Source organism: Candoia aspera, chromosome 5 (assembly GCF_035149785.1).
Source record: "Candoia aspera isolate rCanAsp1 chromosome 5, rCanAsp1.hap2, whole genome shotgun sequence".
NCBI classification, from domain to species: Eukaryota; Metazoa; Chordata; class Lepidosauria; order Squamata; family Boidae; genus Candoia; species Candoia aspera.
Window position 1 is genome coordinate 65,046,792 of NC_086157.1, and position 18,551 is coordinate 65,065,342.

Consider the following 18,551-nt stretch of genomic DNA (forward strand, 5'->3'; position numbering starts at 1 on the left):
CAGCACATGTTTTGAATAGGTATGCATCTTTAAAAGTGAATATGCTACAATAAACATTAGCATTATCGATGCATTTCTTCATGGTGGCTTGAGTTTCATCAACAGAATTAGAACTCGGTATACAATTCTAGAACTAGCAAGCACTAATAATACAGGAAGAACACAGAGGATTCCAACTGCATGCCAATTATTTTATGGATATTCCAGACATCCCCCAGGAGCTAACAGATATGGGGTTAATTTATAAAACCACTTGATATGAGAAAAAAAAAATAGCCTTACTTCCTCCAAAACAATTCATGTGCTTGTTTGACTGAACAATGGTTTCAAGAGTTTATTTTGCCACATTACAACTAAATGAACTAAAAGAAACTATGTACAAACTCTTTCATCTTGGATGTAACTGCTGACTCAGTGGGTACCTTTCTCACAGTTTAAACCATAATGGGTTTAGAGATTGCACTAATCAGTATGACTCCCTTAACTCTGGCTTAGCACAATGTTTGAACCCAATTATTATTTGTTAAACATGATTTATAGTGTAATATTTGGGTGAACCTTGTAAGTATTTCTTTAAAAATAGGCTGCACTGAATTACAACTGTTGGTACATTTACCTGGAATATATCCACTGGAATTCAGCAGGACTTGCTTTTGGGCAGTGACATAACAGGATTACACGTTATGTTAGTTTTCTATTATTCCTACCTAAATCAATTATTTTAAAATCATGACTCAAATTTAATCTCATAGATTTCAATGGGACTTAAGCATAGCTTCATTTGTAACTAGTTTAACTATGAGGAAGAAAGCTCCTTTAAAAGCATAATCTCACTTTATTAGACAGCCCAACCATAGGCCGGCTAACAGATTACTTGATTATTGAAATGTAAAGTTCTATACTGCATATAAAAATATGCCTCATATATATAAGGCAATTTATACCACAATCCATGCCTATATACATACAAGTACATAATGATTTCATTGGATCTTAATTTCATGTTTATATAACATTCAGTCTTTTAATACCTAAAATGGTATCAATCAAGGTAATTTCATTCAATTTATAAAAACAATTTCTCAGATAATATACACATATTCACAAACATTTATGTAGCAAAATACTGAGCACAAGTAAAATATTAAGGCTTCCAACAGAAGCTAAGTTCATGCAGTTGCAAAAATATTAGAAAACTGATGGTTTTTAATAGCAGAGTGCCACCTGGTGGAAAAACTGATTTTAATCTCAAAATAGTTTTAAGGTAGTCTGTATTTTTCAAAATATCAAGATAGTACCGAGGTTGTATAGGGTAAATGTGATCACCATCTGAAATAAACTTTTATAAATAGAGATAATTAGATTGAAACCACAGTTATATTAATGCTAATGACTGATAAGTTATAAAATATCTTTTTTAGGAAAATCAATACTAGGATTTGGGCACTAAGCTTGAAAAGACTTGCTTCCTATTTAGTATGCTTATGGAAACAGCTAAAACAATCTGTATTCGTTTTGGATTACATTCTGCAGAATTCAAAGGCATTTATTTTCAAGCAAATGTGTACAAGAGTGGGTTTCACCATTTTTCCGAATAAATTAAGAAAATATTTGTTCCAACCAAAACTTACAATTTTATTGGTGGCTCCAGAAAAATAAAAATGATAGCCATCTTTGAAATAAAATTTCTATTTCACTTTTCTTAGACTTTACACAGAACTTTTAGTCTGTTGCTAACATTCTATATTAACATTTTTGGAAAGGAAAAATCCAATGCGCTAGAATTCTAAATTTTTATGCGGATACAAATATACCTTATGAAATAATTCTAGTTTCTCACATTAATATTGCTTGGCTCAGTGGAGAAAAAATAATCCTCTACATATTTAAAATACATTATCCTTGCCCAACAATTATTAAGCAAAAATAACAGGTGAACAAAACTTAGTAATATTATATCTAATCAGGTAACACACTGAAAGAAAGCTTGACAATGATGCTTAGTCAAAGGGTTTTTAATATAGTGCAGCTTTTATGGGCAGAAGAAAAACACTATAAAAATGGTGGAAAAAGAAAAATTATAAGGAAATAATAAAAGATGAATGATTATTGCATGAAAAAGCCTGTTTTACAACAAAAATACCCATACAGGAAATACTAATTATACAACAAACATGCCCAGATATATATTCAACTGTGATGCAAGAATAGCCATGGCCTTTGGATCTAGGGAGCAAATCCTACAAGATGGCAACAGTGAAACATGGTCTTTGTACAAAGGCCAAATGAAGAAAAATCCTCTGAACATTACTCTCGTGTACAGATGATGCAACAAAAAACTTTGGACTCAGAAGCATTACTTATTCCTATGTGTTTGCAGGGAAGAATATCTATCCTAAGTCTCTAGAAGAGGCCTATCTTAACTGGGGTGGAGGTACAGAAAACATGCAGTCAAAACAGAAATCCCAAGCATGATGCATAATAATTAAGTGGATTAGCTGTACTGCTAGAGCTCATTTGGAAAGCTGTTCCTACACAAATGTTTTTGTTTAAGTTATCTAAAAAGCATACATACTTCCCAATTGTATAGGTATACAACAGCCTATACATAGAGTCTATAATAGTACAGTAGACACTATGAGAACTATAAAGGAAAATAACCTACAGGTAACCTGTCTGCTTACAACTAATCAAGTTGAGTACTTGCTATTCCTTTAAACTATTAAGTTTCTTGGAACGAAATAACAGCTTTGATTATTTGAGGTTCAAAACAGACACTATTATGCCTTGCTTCCCCAGTCCTTCCTTCGAAACATTTATCATCCAATGTTTCAGTAAGTGAAATAAGCACAATGGAAAGTTACTTCATTTGGAGGATACCTATGAATGCAAGATATGTAGTGCCCACAAAGTCACCTGTTCTATCGATGGATCTTGAGCAATTGTGCTACTGTTGCCTAATTTTTAGAAATCTTTCCAGAAACTTACAATGACCTTCCAGAAACTTGCAATGTCCATCTAACATGTAAAATATCTTGTACCCTTTCATTCGCGCTCTGCTGTCCTAAAAGCCTTGGCTCTCAAAAGGGCATGGAATAGCCAGGGCGGTGGGGGGAAAAGGATTTGGCACGGAACTGGGTGGAAAGGACTCAAGGAACAAGAAACAACCGCAGTAGGTGCCTCCTACGCGGAAAATCTGAGTTGCAGAGGAGCGCGAGCGGGGCGAGAGAGGGTGAAGGCCGAGCACGCTGGGTAGCTTTTGGGAGGGTACCGTGAGCAAGTAAGGATGAGCAGGTATCTTCCCCCTCCTCAGCCCATCTGCCCTCCCTCTTCGCGCAGGCTATAGCAAGCCACCAAAGCTGGAGGCGGGCAGGCGTCCAACTAGGAGTGTTGCCGCCATGACTTTACGCACATATGAGCTCAAGCCTTGCCCAGGAGGTTCCCGCCTCCCAGAAGAGGGGGCGGGGCAGATGAAAGTGACTACATATAAGTGGAAGCACGCGCCACTTTCGCTGCCGTACTCAAAGCGAACTGCCGAGGTGATTCCCAAAGCCGGCGCTCGTCCCTCTCTAGGTCTCCCTCAGAACTTGCAAGTGAATTCAAGGCGCGGAAGAAGCCCTACAGCGCGCTTGCTCGCCTTGGCCATTACAAGCGGCACATCAGCTCAGCTTTAAGCGGTTCGAAGGACATTCTGCCCGGTGGTGCTAAGGCGCTGCTTGCTATTTTCAACCGTCTTTTTTAAAACTCATATCATAATTATTAATTTCCTTTCTCTAACCGCGCGCGCTTCGTGCAGCATGAAGGGAGCTAAGGCATGTCTGGCGCTGAGCGCGCTGTTGCTCTCGCTGGCCGCTCGAGGCAGCCCTTCGCCGCTACAAGAGGAGCTGGTGGTGCCCCAGAAAGTGGATTCTATCGGGCAGCAGCAAACCGCCGGCAATCAGTTCTACCACTTGGACGCCTTTGGCGAGCACTTCAGTTTGGAGCTGAAGCCCGACAACAGCTTTTTAGCTCCGGGTCTGACGTTCCAATACGTTGGCAGCCGTCCCCAAGGCCGGAGGGAGGAAGAGGAGTCCCACCAATCGCTCGGAGCGAACTTAGCCAGCTGCTTCTATTCCGGTACAGTCAACAGGGACCCGGACTCTGCCGCAGCCCTCAGCCTCTGCGGGGGAATCCGCGGCGCGTTCTACCTGCGCGGCTCAGAGTATCTCATTCAGCCGGCCAACGTCTCCCACGGCCCCGCAGAGGAGCAGCCTCAGCTCCACGTCCTGAGCCACCTTCGGCAAAGCCGTGGCCCCCGTGGCGGCGGTACTAAGTGCGAGGTGCCTGACTCCAACGAAACTTCGGCCTCAGAAGGGTGGCGGCGAGAAGAAAAGCAGCATGCGGAGTACGCGACCCGTGCAGGTATTTATACCCCTGCACAGCACCTCTGTCAGGGAGCTTAGCTTTGAGAACGTCAGTGACGATGCCGCGGAGCACGCATGCGCCCAGAGGGAGAGTTTTCAATACGTTCAGAGTGGTCCAAAACCCACATTTCGACATGCTATTGGTCAGTCTAAAAGCTGAGGTCATAAGTGGAGGGATAAGCAGCATCAGCATTAGTTTAAGCTGAATTTTGGTAGTTTGTGGCTTGTTTCATGTTGGAAAGTGGTGGGAAATACTATTGATTCGGGGTATTTAAATTAAAGAAATGACTTTAATTCTCCGATCCCAGCTACTTGGTGGGAAGTAAAATATTTTGATTGCAATAAAGAAAAATTCCCAGTAGTCTCAGGTTACAGTCTTATGAATGGGAGCAAATCAGGTTAAATACGTGGGATTAGTTTCTCTATAAATACATGTAGGTACTTAAAATGGAGAAGTCTTGGGTGTGGGGCTGCCTTAGGCTAAGTAGTATTTACCATACAATTAGTATAAGACATTCTTGTACAAAACATTTCAGACATCATAGGATAGTTGTTGACAGCTTGTGCATATCTCCTCCACAGTAGCCCTTCTGAACCTGTATTTTGTGGGTTGCACCTAACAAATTCGTTTATGTAGTTGTCCATACTTAATGCAATAAGGAAAATACAGCTGCAAAACATCCTTGTGACAATGCGCTAAATGAAAAAATTGTGTCTGAGTTTGCGTGACAAGTTTTACCCATGGTTTACTGAATTTACAGTTTTCTGGATTCAAACAGTGCAGTGTATATACAATTCATATGGTCTAGGGATTCATATTAAGCTAAAAGGTGATTAGCTGGTTTATTATTCAGTTTGTAAAAAACACAGATACTGTGAATACTGTAGCATATAGCTATTTAAAGGTACAAGTGAAACACACCTGAAATCAAAGGATTTGTTGTCTGGTTGAACATTCTTTAATGTCTATTTGGAATTAAATTCCACTGACTTAAATGCACCAAAAGAAAGAATACATAAGATTCTATATTTATTATAACATCGTCAGGCAAAGGGTAAAATAGCAATTCAGTTAAAACTTGATTTGCATTTCTAGGTTTACCAATGCCCTACTCACCTTCTGAGTAAATAGGATAAAATAAGACTTGCACACATTCTTAATACTTTTTTTTTCTTTAAGTTAACATGCATGTTAGTTTTGAAGTACGTTCTCTGGAATTGCCTGGAACTTAACATTTTCAAGCAAGCTTCTTTAGGATTAGGTTGTAACTTGTAAATAAAAATACATTGTATATATTTTGTATGCAATTTCTGATCAGTTATATGGGCTGTTTCATTAAAATTTTGGTTTATCTTAATTGGGAAATAGTCCCAATAAATATGGGGTTATTCTATTCTCTTGAGTTGCTTTCAGTTCCATTGGTGAGAATAAGTACCTAGAATCTAGGTCCTAGTTGAATACCCCAGGGCAGTTACTTTTCAGTTTTACATTGTAATTTACACTATGTTATGTTTTATATCTATCTGGCTACCGAATAATACTCACTATAGCTGATCTCAAAAAGCTAAGCAAGGTTGGACCTAGTTAGCATCTATAGGCCAGACTGAAAAGTAAAAAAAAAAAAAAAAATCCTAGAAGGCAGTGGCAAAGTACTTCCATATTTTTGGCAATAAAACTACACACATGTGTTCATGTAGTCGTTAGGAGGGCAAGTTCAACTCAAAGAGGACTTTAATGTTTTAGGTTCTGTTCACATAAAAGTATCAAAAACTACAGTATTTGCTATATGACAGCTTCTAATCTGATGTCTTCTGTATGTATTGGATTCCATCTTCCAGAATCTATAGCCATTGGCCCTTGGAATTGTAATTTCCATCTTGTAATTGTAATTAAAATATTTGGAAGATTCCATCTTGATGAATACTTGCAATTAGGGATGTACAATATTTGCCAATCTGGGTACAGGCCATTCTGAAGAACTTCATTCTGAACTTAATTCAGACTATGCTGTTTTGGGATGCTGTTTGGTGCTGATTCAGGGAAAACCCACCCTCAGATCCCCTTGCAATGAATTGTTATAGTTTATTACTTGGCTTTCCATGTAGAACCCCACAAACATACTCAGGATATTAATATGCAGTGTCTGTATATGATAACAAACATGGTTTTATTATGGGAAGGGAGATGATACCTTTCAAGTAATTCTTTTTAAAAAGTGAGGTGTCTTTCAAGTTAGGCTGCGTTCCCAGTGATTTCATGAACACATTTGCGTAGCTACATCAACAGCTATATAGTAGTAGTTTGCCACTGCCATCTTCTGGGATGATTTTTTTTTTTAACTTACCAATCAAATGATATTCCTTGAAGTGTCTCATCCAACTTCAGACCAGGCATCACCTTGCTCAGCTTGAGCCCAGACTTGTAACCAGGTGCTGTTACTGTAGCTGCAAAGACCTTTTTCTTTTTTTACCGTTGTATATTGTACATACAAAAGTTTAATTGTTCACACATCTTCTAGTTTAAAGGTGGGTTAATTGTCATGTTTGTCTTCAGTTAATAAAGCTCACATGGAAGACAACTCTTTGTTCCCAAAGAAGACTAATTTCTCTTGTAGGGCTATTCTATATTCTACATTCTATTCAAGGCAGATAATGGGACACCCACATAACTGCAGTACTTTTAGCTCCACAAAGTTGAAACTCCTTTCTATTTGATTACTGAAGAAGAACTGGAGAAGGAGGGCTGGGATATTTCCCTTTCCATGCTGTTGGGAAGTTTTGGGTCAGATCCAGGCAAAGTCTTTCAATAATTTTGACCTTTGAGGAGGATGGCTATGAAAATTTATTGGCAGCAGCAAAGATTTATGTTGCAAACCCTCAATGGAAATATTTCTTAATATGCCGTCTGAGGACTTAACCCTTTGTAGTATATATTTCATTAACATTTAAAACAAATCAAAAAGAACAGGCTGGTTAGGTCACCTTTGGGACTCCCATTCTGTGTTGGCAGTGGCTTATGATTATGATTTGCCAGTTGTATAAATGCTGTTGGGAAATGGTGATAATATATATTACTTATATTTTACTTTTATTTTTTGAAATACAGAAAAGAGACATATAAGGAAGAAAAGATTTGTGTCAAGCCCCCGCTATGTGGAAACTTTGCTTGTAGCCGACCAGTCTTTGGCAGAGTTCCATGGCAATGGACTGAAGCACTACCTTCTCACACTCCTGTCTGTGGCTAGCAGAATGTATAAGCATCCCAGTATCCGGAACCCTATTAATTTGGTGGTGGTGAAAATAATAGTCATCTATGATGAGCAAAAGGGGCCTGATGTATCTTCAAATGCAGCTCTCACTTTAAGGAATTTTTGTAACTGGCAGAAGCAACATAATCCTCCCAGTGACCGGCATGCGGAACATTATGATACTGCAATTCTTTTTACCAGACAGGTAAGGAAAAATACTGGAAAGACTAGGAATTTAAAATATTTGAGTGTTTGATTAGGAGACTTTATTGTTACAGGACCATGAACATCCAGTTTCTTTTGAACCCTTTCAGAAGATGTTCCAGTTCTCTCCATTGCCAAATAGTTGTAAAAACTGAGTAGAGGCTATTGTCATAGTTTAAAATATGAGATAATCAGATGGTTTACTTAAAGAATTCATAGAAACAGCACACTACTAAGTAAATATCTGTTGTAGCATGATTGTAATGATGTTGCAAGTCATCCTACTAATTTGTGCTAGTCCTGGTATATTTTCCAGATTGAATGACAATTTTATTTGTTGAAAGGCTGAGCATAATGCTCTTTCCATAATGAAAAGGCACATTGCCAAAATAATATCATTTCTGTCAGGTTTAAGCCTATGACCTAATTAATAATGAAAGTACATATTTTCTTTTTATAGGATCTCTGTGGTGCCAAAACATGTGACACTCTTGGGATGGCTGATGTGGGAACTGCTTGTGATCCAAACCGCAGTTGCTCTGTCATAGAAGATGATGGTTTGCAAGCTGCTTTTACTACTGCTCATGAATTAGGTAATTGAGATTCAGGGGAGATTTGCGGCAAGCTTATTTGTTTTAAAAACATGCATTATACATATTGGTCTGTAGTTAAAGCTTTGAATCAGTGTGGTTCTTGCAGTTACTGTGGTTTAGTTCTCACCATGGTGCCTAGGCTCTGCCACGTCAGACAAAAGTATTGGTTTCTATCATTGTCCAACAAAAAAAAAATGTATATGTATGAAATCTAGATCCAGGCAAAAGATTAGACCTTTCTCCTGGACAGTTAGCTTTTAGAGCAGTGTTTCTCAACTCAGCAACTTCAAGATGTGTGGACTTCAACTTCCAGAGCTGGCTGGGGAATTCTGGGAGTTGAATTCCACATATCTTAAAGTTGCTGAGGTTGTTAAACACCATCCTAGAGGTGAGAGGTTTTTTATGCATTCAGGTGAATTTCACTTGTAATATAAACCAACAGAAGTCCAGGTTTACCAACACTGGGACAAAACTATGAGCCCAATAGTTTCTCAGTATATGTGAAAATGACTACTGAATATTCATTTCCAGTGATGAAAAGTAAATTCATTCAGTTTTCAGAGGGGAAAGAAGTGGCTAAGATTTTAAAATACACCCACACAAATCATATGTGTTACTTTGAAATCTGTGCATAGAATTTGTAAACCACAGTTTGATTTCAGAAAAACATTTGGAAAATTCTTTAAATTATCATATACAATAAAAGAGGAGATAAACATTGGCTTTCACCTTTATATCAATTATTACATGTCAACATAAAAACTGAGTGTTTAAGATAAAATTAAATATATAGCATAATATCATTAAAATGTGTATATAAGATTTCAATACTTCTTTGATACATCAGACTCCAAACAATGTATAATTAACAGTTGCATGATAATGTAATAAATTACATAGTAGTTTACTAATTACATAATATAACAATCAACAGTAGGGCAAGAATTATAGCTTCAAACAAAATTCTTATTGTGTCACACTCAAACCAAAATCAGTCTTTCACAGCCCTCCAGAAAAGCCACTCTTGATAAACTTCAAAAACACCATAAAAGTAAGGGCCACTTAGGGGCAAACTATTCCATAGGAGGGGAACCACTAAAAAGGTCTGTTTTCTCTCCCATTATATCTTCAGCATAATGAGCGAAGATCTTCAGCAGGCATTCCTTGCTTACTCATTTTAGACAAGCATAATCTATCTGAGATAGAAGGCATCAAAGGTACCCAGGCCTCAAACTATATAAAGCTTTATAGATGACAGTCCATGCTTTGAATAGAACTCAGAACAAACCATTAGCCAATGGTGGTATCACATAGCAGTTAATGATTCTAACCAGTAAACACACACCAAATTGCAAGTTTTGATAATAAGTTCATCATTTTCTTTTTTTTTAAAGGCCATGTGTTTAATATGCCTCATGATGATGCAAAGCAGTGTGCTAGTATTAATGGTATAAATAGTGATTCTCACATGATGGCATCTATGCTTTCCAACTTGGATCGAAGTCATCCTTGGTCTCCATGCAGTGCTTACATGATAACTAGCTTTTTGGATAATGGTAATGGTAAGTTTTAAACATGCTGCTTACATTTCTAACCAAATTCTATTCTAATGACAAATTCTAATATTATAATTAGTTGCTTTCAAGTATTTTAGGCATCTCCAAATCATCTAGAAGAACATTAAATTATAGCCATGCAAATAGGATATAATGTGCCCCTGTATTAGTCCAGAAGAAGAGCTTCATGAGAAAGACTAATACAATTGATATACTGTATCCAGCCATAACAAAAACGTACATATAAATGGGTCCCAAAAATTACTAAATATCAGAAGGCTCTGATTTGATTTACTTAACATTGTTGTATGCCACCCAGAGTCACTTTGTGTGAGATGGGCGGCTTTCTTTCTTTCTCTCTTTCTTAATTATGGATTTTTTATCCTGCCTTTATTACTTTTATAAATAACTCAAGGTGGAAAACATACCTAATACTCCTTCATCCTCCTATTTGCCCCACAATAACAACCCTGTGAGATAAGTCGGCTGAGAGAAAGTGACTGGCCCAAAGTCACCCAGCGGGCTTTCATGCTTAAGGCAGGACTAGAATTCTCAGTTTCCTGGATTCTAGCCTGGAGCCTTAACCACTAGACCAAACTGGCAAATTTGATAAATAAATAAATAAAATATCACAATGACCTGTTTCCTGGAAGCATTGGCCTAATAGAATGGAATAAAATGGTTTGGTGATAGATCTTGGTATGTGCTTATGTTCAAACATAAGTTCTCATTTAATGTTTTGTAATGAATTATCAAAAACTTCCTGGTAAACATTAATAGGTTAAATGCCTACCAATTTGTTTCTAGCACTTCTAAATTGGAAAAGCATGTAAGTGGCCAGTACCTTAGTGGGAGACAAGCTGGGAATACCCATGTCTTAACACTGAAGAGATGCTTTCAGTAATAATGCTCAGTGCTGAATTATGTGGTCTACAATCTTGCTTCATATAACCTTCTTATATTTGTAAGCATTCTTAAGCTAACAGATGGAAATTTAAACCAGTAAAGTTAACAGATTGGAATTGTGAATTCATGGGTCAGACATTTGAACATAGATATTCTAGTTTCTATCATCTTTCAGTGAATGATTCTACAAAATTTAAAGGAAAAATAGTCAAATGTCACAATACAATTTTTCTTTGTTCTTTTAAGGCGAGTGTCTGCTGGACAAACCTCACAAGCCAATGCCATTCCCTTCTGATCTACCTGGCACAATGTATGATGCTAATAGACAGTGCCAGTTCACATTTGGGGAGGATTCCAAACATTGTCCTGATTCAGCTAGCACATGTACAACTTTGTGGTGTACTGGTACTTCTGGTGGACTGCTTGTGTGCCAAACCAAACACTTTCCTTGGGCAGATGGTACCACTTGTGGAGATGGAAAATGGTGCATGAATAGCAAGTGTGTTCATAAAGCAGACAAGAAGCTATATGATGTAAGTCATTATTTGCTTGTGGTTGAATAGATGAAAAATATTCTGAGTCACTCAGGTATAATTTTTAATTTAAAGAATTTCATTTTCCTTATTTTATTTAATAAATATTTAAAAACAATAAGAAAAAATAAGAAAAACAAAAATAAGATAGCAAACAGATTTATAAGCTATATAAATTGAATAAAAAAATTGAAGTACCATTTTATTAGTGTTGCATATAAAAGTTATCAAAACCATGATTAAAATGAAGTTACTATTTAGTAATTAACAATTAATAAAAATATCAAGTCAGAACAAACAATTACCTATTTTGGCAATCAACAGTGGAGTAATCTACAAATGATAAACTAAATTTGAGGTACAAGTTATTAGAAATATCCAGTATATAAGTACTCAAAAGAAATTTCATTAGATTCAGTAAGTGTTATAAGTAAATCTGCATAGGATTTATTTCCCTTCACCTGTTTGAAATAGCATGATTCGGTGTTGCCTTGCCTGTTTTTTTTAAAGCACTACAGTCATAATATACTACAAAAATAGGATCTTAACCTCAACTGTTTCTAAATTCTGCCATCCTCTTATTGCTCCTAAAATGAATGCTTTATCAAGCTGAATTAACATGTAAATTTGTTTCTGTGTTTCAAATTGTAGACCCCTGTTCATGGTGGCTGGGGCTCGTGGGAACCATGGGGGGAGTGTTCAAGAACATGTGGAGGAGGAGTGCAATATTCTGTGCGAGAGTGTGATAGCCCAGTTCCAAAGAATGGAGGAAAATATTGTGAAGGCAAGCGTGTACAGTATAGATCCTGTAATATTGAGAACTGCCCAGAGAATAGTAAGTTTTACAGTTATTTTATAAATGCAGTTATAAAATAAAGCATGAGTCTCCCAAGCCTGATCAATGTCTTTTCTATTTACAGGCAAAACTTTCAGGGAGGAACAGTGTGAGGCTCATAATGATATTTCCAAATCTTTTGGAACTGGCCTTGCAGTGGAATGGACACCGAAGTTCGCTGGAGTCTCTCCCAAAGACAGATGCAAGCTTGTTTGCCTTGCAAAAGGCACTGGCTATTTTTTTGTTCTTCAGCCAAAGGTCCGTACAAGTGCATGTCATACATATCAAGAGCTTTATATATGTGCCTTAACTTTGACCACTGCTAGAATTGATGAATGACACATTCTGTATATGCAAGTTAATGTGTTACTGAAATTTCTATACTCTGCTATTCAAGATTTACCCAAATAATAATTATCTAATAATTTAGCTGTTCGTATACCAGATTTTTTTCCAAATACATTGTAAATGATATCCATATTGTTCTAAGATCCATCAGTTCTCTTTCTAAATGTCCTAAGAGTAAAAAAAAAAATCAATTGTTTCCGATTCTCGGAGACTGCCTGGTCATGCTCTGCAGTTTTCTTGGCAAGGTTTTTCGGAAGTGGTTTGCCATTGCCTGCTTCCCAGGACTGAGAGAGAGAGACTGGCCCAAGGTCACCCAGCTGGCTTTATGCCCAAGGCAGGACTAGAACTCAGTCTCCCAGTTTCTAGTCTGATGCCTTAACCACTACACCAAACTGGCTCTTCTAAGAGTAAAGAGACCTTCAAATCAAGCTAGAGCCATGGTGACTTTGTTGAAACAACCATGCAGTTTTCTTTGCAATAGCACAGAAGTGATTTGCCACTGACTTTACTTTTTTCAGCTTCACAGTCTGTCTTGCTTCATCCCATCCAAGTACCTGGCCTGACCCTTCTTGCTTTCTAATCCAGACAAAGTTGGCCACCTGCTGAGATCATACTCAGTATTCTAGCAATATACAGTATAATTACTAAACATTTCACTTCTAAAAATCACACAAATGCTTCTGATTTGGTTTCCATTATGAAGTTACTAAGAAAAAAGTATAACATAAAGCATAAACACCTAAAGAGAGTTGATATTTTTCATAACAGAAAATCTCAATTAGTTTTATAATCTCTGAAGTGCTGTGCAAAATGTTTCTAGTTCGATTTCTTTTGAACATTAAAGTATCCTATTTCAAGTTCCAAATTGTTGTTTCATGAGAGAGTGTTTCTAACTTGAAGCACTTCTGAAATAATTGAGACAGCCCATGTTATATGGTAGATGGTTTGTTTTTCTCTCAATATGCTATTTTGAGTTTGAAATTGGGTATTTTCAATATCAAGATGATTTGGTTTTGAAAAAAAAAATTATAAACCGCTATTCTTAAGAATTAATTAAAAACACTGTTTTTTTGGTTCAAGGTGTTGTGTTTTTAGTTCTTTTATTTTTTATGCTTCTATCCAATTTTAAACCACCCTGAGTTGCTGTTGCAAGTTGGGTGGCCAAATCGATCATGATGTAAATGTAAGCTTTTAGTGTGAGAAAAGCTAAAAGATCAAGATCTTGTTTTTGTCATTCGGGAATATAAATACATTTATGTAGACTTATCTTCTTCAACCTAGTACAATTCCCACCATTTTCTATCAGCCTGGGAAAGGTTGATCTAGAGAGATAGTCAAAAAGCAGTTAACTGCCTTTTAGACCCTTTGCATGCACATCTATGTGCATCTAGCTGCTCAAAACAGGATTTTTGATGCCTGTTCTGACAATACCTGTTCAGCGGTATGGAGAACTCTAAATATGGACTGAAAATTCTTCCTCCTCCTCCCTCCCCAACAAGTTCACAGTTTATTTCAGAACTGGATTGCCAAATTGTGCTGCACCCTATTCCTACTACAATATCAGAAATACATTTTTCCATAACCAATTGTCTTTGGGGCTTGAATATGTATTTACGTATTGATAATGTATCTGTCATGCTGGATTTCTGTATAACGTATTTCAGAAGTGTTTGTTGACTTGATGTCTCCTAGCCACCTTGTTCACAAACTGCCATTTTGATTTTATTTACATTTCAGACACAAGATAATTGCAGAGAAAGGTTGTGTTAGATTGTCAGAGTGTACTACATTTGTGCAATTTTTGACTTTGTTCATACATTAAGCTAAACCATGGCTTTCTTGGTCATAATTTATTGAATGAACACTTGGTTAAGTTCATACAAGACAATGAATTGTAAACCATGATTTATAAATCATAATAGCATTATATAACCCGCATTAAGACGATGTATGAACTCCAGGGACAGTCTGATTTGAAATGAAACTTAAACGTAATTAACTCTGACTGGATTGTGCCCAGAACTTTAAAAATTAATGATAAACTTCTAAAAGTCTTCCTTGTTTTAAAGGTGGTAGATGGAACTTTATGTAGCCCAGATTCCAATTCAATCTGCGTCCAAGGGCAATGTATAAAAGCAGGATGTGATCGCATCATAGGATCCAGTAAGAAGTTTGATAAATGTGGTATCTGTGGAGGAAATGGATCTACCTGCAAGAAAGTATCTGGAATGTTTTCTAATGACAGGTGTGTTTTCAGACTTTGCGAGTTTGTTACTCTTCTCATTACTATGAAATACGTTTTTTCATTTGAACTGTTTAACCAAATCAGTTTAGAAACCAATGTTTCATACTGTAAATCAACTACTTACAAGTTTTATTATAGTATATTCTTTTAATTATAAGGTTATCAAGATACATTACTGTATTTTTAGATTCAGCCTAGTTCTTGCATGTGTTTGGAGTCCTTAATAATTAAGAAGTGCTGGTATTAAACTATAGCTCTTCTTCTTCCCTGTAGACCTGGTTACCATGATGTTGCTGTGATTCCTGCTGGGGCAACAAACATAGAAGTGAAGCAACGAAATCATAGGGGTACACGGCAAGATGGTAGCTTCCTTGCAATCAGAGCTGCTGATGGTACTTATATTCTCAATGGTGACTATACACTATCAACAATGGAGCAAGATATTACCTATAAAGGCAGTGTTTTGAGATATAGTGGTTCATCTGCTTCTCTGGAAAGAATTCGTAGCTTCAGTCCACTGAAGGAACCATTAACAATACAGGTCCTTACTGTGGGTGATTCATTTCGATCTAAAATCAAATATACCTATTTTATGAAGAAATCAATACAGTTGGGATCTGAGGAGCCTTTCAGTAAGATTGAATCTTTCAATGCAATCAAGGAGACAATTTTATCTGAATGGATTATTGAAGAATGGGGAGAATGTTCTAAGTCATGTGGTACTGGCTGGCAGAGGAGATCTGTAGAGTGCAGAGACCTTAGTGGACAACCTGCCTCAGGTTGTGCAAAAGAACTCAAGCCAAGTGATGTACGACCGTGTGCAGACACACCATGCCCACGATGGCAGCTGGGAGACTGGTCACCATGTTCTAAGACATGTGGGAAGGGTTTCAAAAAGAGATTATTAAACTGCATTTCCTTTGATGGTACCATTTTGACATATGAAAGCTGTGACCTTTCAAAAAAGCCAAGACATTTAATAGATTTTTGTATTGTTACACATTGCAGCTAAACTATAATAAAAATCTAAAGATATACTGTGTGTATATATATATATATATATATATATATGTATATGTATATATATATTCAGACCAAAGCACTGAAATTGAAGTGAGAGGTAGCAACTGTAATTTGTATGTGGAAATTCACAGTAGATTCACTGGGATGGGACAGTGTGAATATTATTAGATGGTGTTAAATCATGGTGGAGTGATAAGGAATCCTGTCAAATGAACAGTAGATAAAAATGCCAGATTATTTGCTAGCAAACTCAGAAACACACATTTTCTCATCTTAGTTTGCTTATGTTCTGTTTAACTTGTAACAATGGCCAAAACAAATTTAAACAAACATGTTTGCATTCTAATGAGAAATGTCTTTATTTTGCTTCTGGAAATTGTATTGTGGTACTGATGAAATTCCTTTCTTGATCTAAGTGGGGAAGAAAAGGCAGTTCTTTAATTATTGGCCAGATCTTGCCTGCCTTATTTAAAGAGAGTTTTTCAAGTATATTTTTCATGGAGAGGCAAAACAAGTAGTACTGGATACTTAAGAGAATTAAATACATTCTAATATTTGTAGTTTTAAGAGATAGCTTGCAGTTGATGGAGTTAGAGTGGCAACACCTTCAAAGCCACTTACTGTATCAGTTGTAAAGGTTTGGATAGTTCTTTCTCTTTTTCTGATTTATGCCACATTTGCTCTAAAGGATTGGCAAAATCAAAAGGAGCTTTGGAGCATGCACAGTTTCTATATGAAAGCTGGCTTCTTCATGAAGAAATAATCCTGACAGGCTGCCATTTCACATACAGTAACAGTTGCCATGGTGGTTAGCACTAACATGCATACATATGACCTTTTGCAAACATATAAAATTCCACTATAAATGGAACATGTCTTATTACAGCTTTCCATAACCTGATGAATTCCAGATGTGCTCAGCGAGCATAGCCAAATACTGTGCTGGTTGGGAATTACAAGTGTTAACAGTCACAAAATATCTGGAAGACACTAAGTTGTCTCATAGCATACAACTTTACAGTGCTCAGATCACTGGTAAAGCAGGGACGATTAAGCTGCGGGATAGCAGGTCCATCCACAGCAGTTTGCCGATATCTGCATATTTAAAACTATGTGCTAGGCTATACACTATGAGAGAATGTCTCCTCATATGTAGTAAAATATCTTACTAGAAATTATATATACTTTAAAAGTATTTAAATTCCCTTCTAAGAAGGATTATAATTGATAACAAATGCATTATACTGTAATGAATGTATTTATTTTTATATTTCTTGCCTAAAAGAATTTCTTAAGTTATCACCTTTTTTAAAAAAAAGGCATATAACAAGATAGAGTATTTATGCAATATAATATGTAACTAGAGATAATAAACTATGAATTTTTGAAATTGTATGAGTTTTTAGTTTGTCTATTTTTACATGTTCATAAGAACAGCTTGTTTGAAGTTTCTCAAGTAGCGTATGTTAAGATGTAATATTTGTGCTTGTCAGTGCCATGCAGCAGAATGAGGGCGACAGTGAATTAAGATATAGATACCCCCTTGTCCCAGTAGAATATACTTTGTATATCAGCTGGCCCATTAATAGGAACAAATGCTATCATAATCCACCTTTCATGCCTATATGGATTTAACATACATTCAAATTTAACCATTCAGTTAAGCCTTTTTAGAATGCAAGTTCATGTGTTTACCCCATACACTGAAGTCTGAAAGTCTTGCTGTAGAATTGTGAAAATTATTGGAACCATATGGTGAAATAGTTCATTTGATTGATGCTGTAAAAAGTGCCTGTGCAGCTGGATTTTAATCTTCTGCTGTTAAGAAATCTGAAAATCAGATTATGTGATAGATGATTGTACAGAATCAAAGATTCTTAAGTGGAAACCAAATTCCCCTGAAATACATCATAGGAGAATCTTTGGGTAAACATTACTAGAGAAAGCACACTAAGGCTTACAAGGGATTACCTTTTTCCAGTCCTGCTGGAAGATAGAGCATTCACTATGATCATTCTCCTAAATTTTGTTTTTAAATGTTTGAAATCTACTTTATGCCCCATAGTATTAAGAACACTTTGTAACTTCCCAAGGACATCTCTTCCTTTGTTAAAAAAAAATTACATTTCAGGGAAATTGCTAATGGGGAAAGTCCTTTGATTGCTCTTGTTTCTCCTGTCACAAATCCTATTATCTTTCACACTGTTGTTGAGTTCACACATCATGCTAACCTATAATATGGCTTGCTGTTTTAGCTTGGTGCAGAGCATAAACCAAATTACTGAAGTTTCTAAACCGTGATTTATGGTGTTGCATGATGCGTGAACCCAGCCATTATACTTTATTCAGTAATTCAAGGTTCTTAGTGTGATAAATGAATCTAACCTATTATTATTTTAGACTATAAGCTTCTTGGAATAAAAAATAATCTGCTTGTAAAACTCTGCAAAGTACAATCTTTGCCAAAGTGGCAGTTTTTTGTTAGAGGATAACCAGCTTCCATTTAGAGTAAGTGGTCATGGAAATAACCAGGCCCCAAGACATGAAGGGTTTTGTAGGTTTTAAAAGCAGACCTTGAGCAACACCAACAAACAATGCTGCTCCAGTAGTTCTTGTGTAATATGACAACATTTATTGTTCTTGTTAGCATGCAGGAG

General features: G+C 36.5%; 1 protein-coding gene across 1 annotated transcript; it reads left to right on the top strand.

Annotated features, from left to right (window-relative positions):
• Positions 1-3,532: 3,532 nt before the first annotated feature.
• ADAMTS1 (ADAM metallopeptidase with thrombospondin type 1 motif 1) lies at positions 3,533-15,902 on the top strand. Its single transcript, XM_063305455.1, has 9 exons — positions 3,533-4,401; positions 7,510-7,856; positions 8,316-8,448; positions 9,843-10,010; positions 11,157-11,443; positions 12,095-12,278; positions 12,364-12,536; positions 14,696-14,871; positions 15,145-15,902. The coding sequence occupies exons 1-9, from the start codon at positions 3,798-3,800 to the stop codon at positions 15,881-15,883; spliced, it is 2,811 nt and encodes a 936-aa protein (XP_063161525.1). The 5' UTR covers positions 3,533-3,797; the 3' UTR covers positions 15,884-15,902.
• Positions 15,903-18,551: the final 2,649 nt, after the last annotated feature.

What these genes read in the sequence shown, in the direction of transcription:
- ADAMTS1 (XM_063305455.1), top strand. Translation starts at nt 3,798, where the DNA reads ATGAAGGGAGCTAAGGCATGTCTGGCGCTGAGCGCGCTGTTGCTCTCG. An exon ending in CAATTCTTTTTACCAGACAG is followed by an intron (nt 7,857 to 8,315) that starts GTAAGGAAAAAT and finishes TTCTTTTTATAG; the next exon opens with GATCTCTGTGGTGCCAAAAC. An exon ending in TACTACTGCTCATGAATTAG is followed by an intron (nt 8,449 to 9,842) that starts GTAATTGAGATT and finishes TTTTTTTTAAAG; the next exon opens with GCCATGTGTTTAATATGCCT.